Source organism: Opisthorchis viverrini (genome assembly GCF_000715545.1).
Source record: "Opisthorchis viverrini unplaced genomic scaffold opera_v5_126, whole genome shotgun sequence".
NCBI lineage: Eukaryota > Metazoa > Platyhelminthes > Trematoda > Opisthorchiida > Opisthorchiidae > Opisthorchis > Opisthorchis viverrini.
The window spans coordinates 972478-975644 of NW_008751787.1; the positions used below are offsets into that span (position 1 = coordinate 972478).

General features: G+C 38.7%; 1 protein-coding gene across 1 annotated transcript; it reads right to left on the reverse strand.

Moving 5' to 3' along the window:
• Positions 1-746: 746 nt before the first annotated feature.
• T265_14010 (hypothetical protein) lies at positions 747-1406 on the reverse strand (the record flags this gene model as incomplete). The annotated part of the gene is made up of 2 exons (XM_009171622.1): positions 747-919; positions 1301-1406. Coding segments are annotated over 2 exons (279 nt in total), but the record flags the coding sequence as incomplete, so codon positions are not given.
• Positions 1407-3167: the final 1761 nt, after the last annotated feature.

Sequence of the window (3167 nt, forward strand, 5' to 3'; positions counted from 1 at the left end):
TGCACAGTTGTAAATGTGGTTGTCGGAGACTTCTTTATTTCCCAATTAGGGCTCATAGAGCATCTGAGGTTCACAAATATGGTCGGATTGGAACTTGTGGGACACTCTTGGACAAACCAAATGACTAATTTAGTTATTTGCTGGGAAGATAACTTATGTACCATCAAATACAAAATCACAGCTGTCACATGGTCACATGCTGACATTCACCAGCATCATAGATAAAATTTATTGGGAAAAAATTATCCTAAACCTCAGGGGGACTTTCCCTCGTATTTTCACACATATGTGCATATAGGCATATATTTAGATAAATGATATTCGTTCAGCATAACAAACGCTCAGCGTGTAATCCGGCTTAGTTTTGCTGTTTTAAACAAATACCTGAAGTACTGTTCCAATAAACCAGTAGGTGAGACTTTACTTGACCACGGTCTCCATATTATTGTTTGCACATCGGCTGCGCCATTAAACCATAGATCGTATTTTGAGCTACAATTTGCCAACTAATTGTTGCCCGGTTCCATTGTTCTAAACAAAAACAGTGATGTTATCCGAAAACGTATAGGCCAGAACTTGCTGAGGGTAAACGTGTTTTCTTGGTATTGTGGAATAACTGTTAAACAGTGCATATAAAATTTGAAAAATCACCACACCCGATAAGTCTTGTTCGTTGAAAGTGATGAAAGACATAATTACTAAACGTTACTATCCGTTGTGTTGATAGATCGGCTTATACTTACGTTTGACTGACCTCGTTTGACCACGCCTTTGAATCTGTATGTGTATGTCCCTCCAGATCGAATAGGACACATTGGTGAGAAGCGAGAACATACGGCATCATCAAGGAAAATTTTGTCTGAAAGCTTGCCTCCAATTCTACTTTTCAGCCTAAACACGCTTGGTACGATATCTGCTCCTGTATGAGGGGCGCAGGTTTATAAAATCAAAATGACACAGAATTAACCACCCATATTTCATTGTAAATGGAATGTGATTTTCATATGCTTTTCGGGTATGTCAAATGCTGATAAGATTTCCTTGGCTTGATGACTTTATACAATATAAACAACCTTGAAATAACTATACTCTGAATGACGAAACATAACCGACTTAAATACAAATAGGTTGTTTAATCACATATGTGAAAAAAACAGTTTAGCCACATAACGGTGGGTACTTTAAAATATCATAGAAACTGTTGATGGGAAAAGTTCTTCTACACAACACAATGTTAGTTATCGAGAGAAATAAAATTGAATACTACACAACACAGAAATGAGTACCAGTGGTTACTAACCTGCCAGAAATGTGACTTCAATGGTGACGGATTCCCCCACAAATAAAATACAAGGGTCACTGTGGCAGGGTGAGATCTTCACGAACCTCGTAGTGACGCTCTCAGAACCTGAAGGTTAAAAGGACGCAAAATAACTTCTCAGGATTGGTTAATTTTTCGGTAAATCTATGATTTATTTTATCAGAAACTTAAGCACGAAAGTACAACTTGTTAGAACTTCTAGCTGGCTACGTAAGCACATTTCGCTTACTGTAACAGCAATTGCCCATTTGCCTACCCCAGATTAGTCAGAAAACAGATTTTATTTCAAGTTCAGCGGGGAAGATCTTCACTCAGGATGACATCATGATCTACCATCTTTATCTGTCAACGTTGACGGATATGATACTAATGTTAAATCATTTACAGAGCAATTGTCATGAGCCGCCAACCAGACGTACAGCCGGTTTCGGAAGCTTAGTATTAAAAGAATCCAACCGAATTTTGTACAAGTGCATTATTTTACGACTTACCGCAGTCTATGAAGCTGACAGCGTGCGTAACAGATAAATAATACAGCACCAAAGTGAAGACTAAAGGTCTGGATAATTGCATCCTAAATCCCTTAAACATTGTGGAACATTGGGTGCTTGTTAATGCCATTTTATACTAAAGTCATACTTTGTCAATTGGATCAAGGCCATACGTTGAATGTTATCGTCAAGGTGACTTTATTAGCATGCTTTGTGAAACCATGATGTAACACCTTATATATTTACTTATGCACGTATTTATCCAAATACATGTACATTTGTCTGATATAAGTGCAAATGGGTTCGAAATGTCTCATGCTCTTAGCTTTCTTCAAATGCGGTTGACATTTACCCGAGATAAACTTAGATTGCAAGTTCCATAGTGAGTGCAGTAGCACTGAGTACCGCGTTGGGAGTTTCCCCCAAAAGTGTTGTAGTTTAGCCTCGGGATAGCTAAACAAACAGTGTTGGAATTTAATTTTTTGGTGATGAATAATGATCAACTGATGAGTAAATAGTTTGTCGGCCATTCGCCAGACAACAGCAGCGAATATGAGCATGGATGACCATAGACTACTGCATGTTTTGAGAAAGTGGGTTAAATATGCAACTATGCATCGGTAAAAAGTAATTTGAAAGTCACCCGAAATAACTAGAAATTTCTAAAGAATGCCGGATGAGATGACCCAGTGGTCATGACGCAAAATTACCGACTGGAAGATCCGTGGTTCGCATCTGACTTATTACACTCAAATTCCCCCTTCCAGGCTGCGCAACCCGCCTATTCCACAGTCTTCGTGCAACCTTCGGGTGGTGTTGCAGTTAGACATCAAAAGGGTGCTACAGTTAAACGATTTTGTGAAGTATCTACTACCGTACCTCACTTAGAGGAAAATATCAAAGAAACCAATCTTGTTAACCCACTTGGGCATTGAAAATAAAGCACTTCAATAAAATATTGGTTTGCTCAAAGAGTGTCGTGTTGCCACAACCAAGAATAACCCGGTTGATCTACACAATATTTAACACATGTATCCAGCCATTTTCCTGCCCATATACTTTAGGTTCACTGACTATAGTTAGGAAACTACCGAATTTTTTGTAGTAAATATTCAGGGGGGTTCTGTGGACAAATTGGTTACACGAGCTAGGAATGCTTTCATGAGTGGCGCCATAGGCTGCCTCTGGTGCAGAAAAAACCCAGTCCACGTTAGATCAACTATCTGGGGAATGTTTTCGCAACGAAAGCAGAGTGAAAACAACTAAACTAGTAATTTACTTAGTTTACAACCGCGATTAGTAGGTTACAAGCACCTTTCTAAACAGAAGGACTTTTGCTGAAAGATAAACGAATA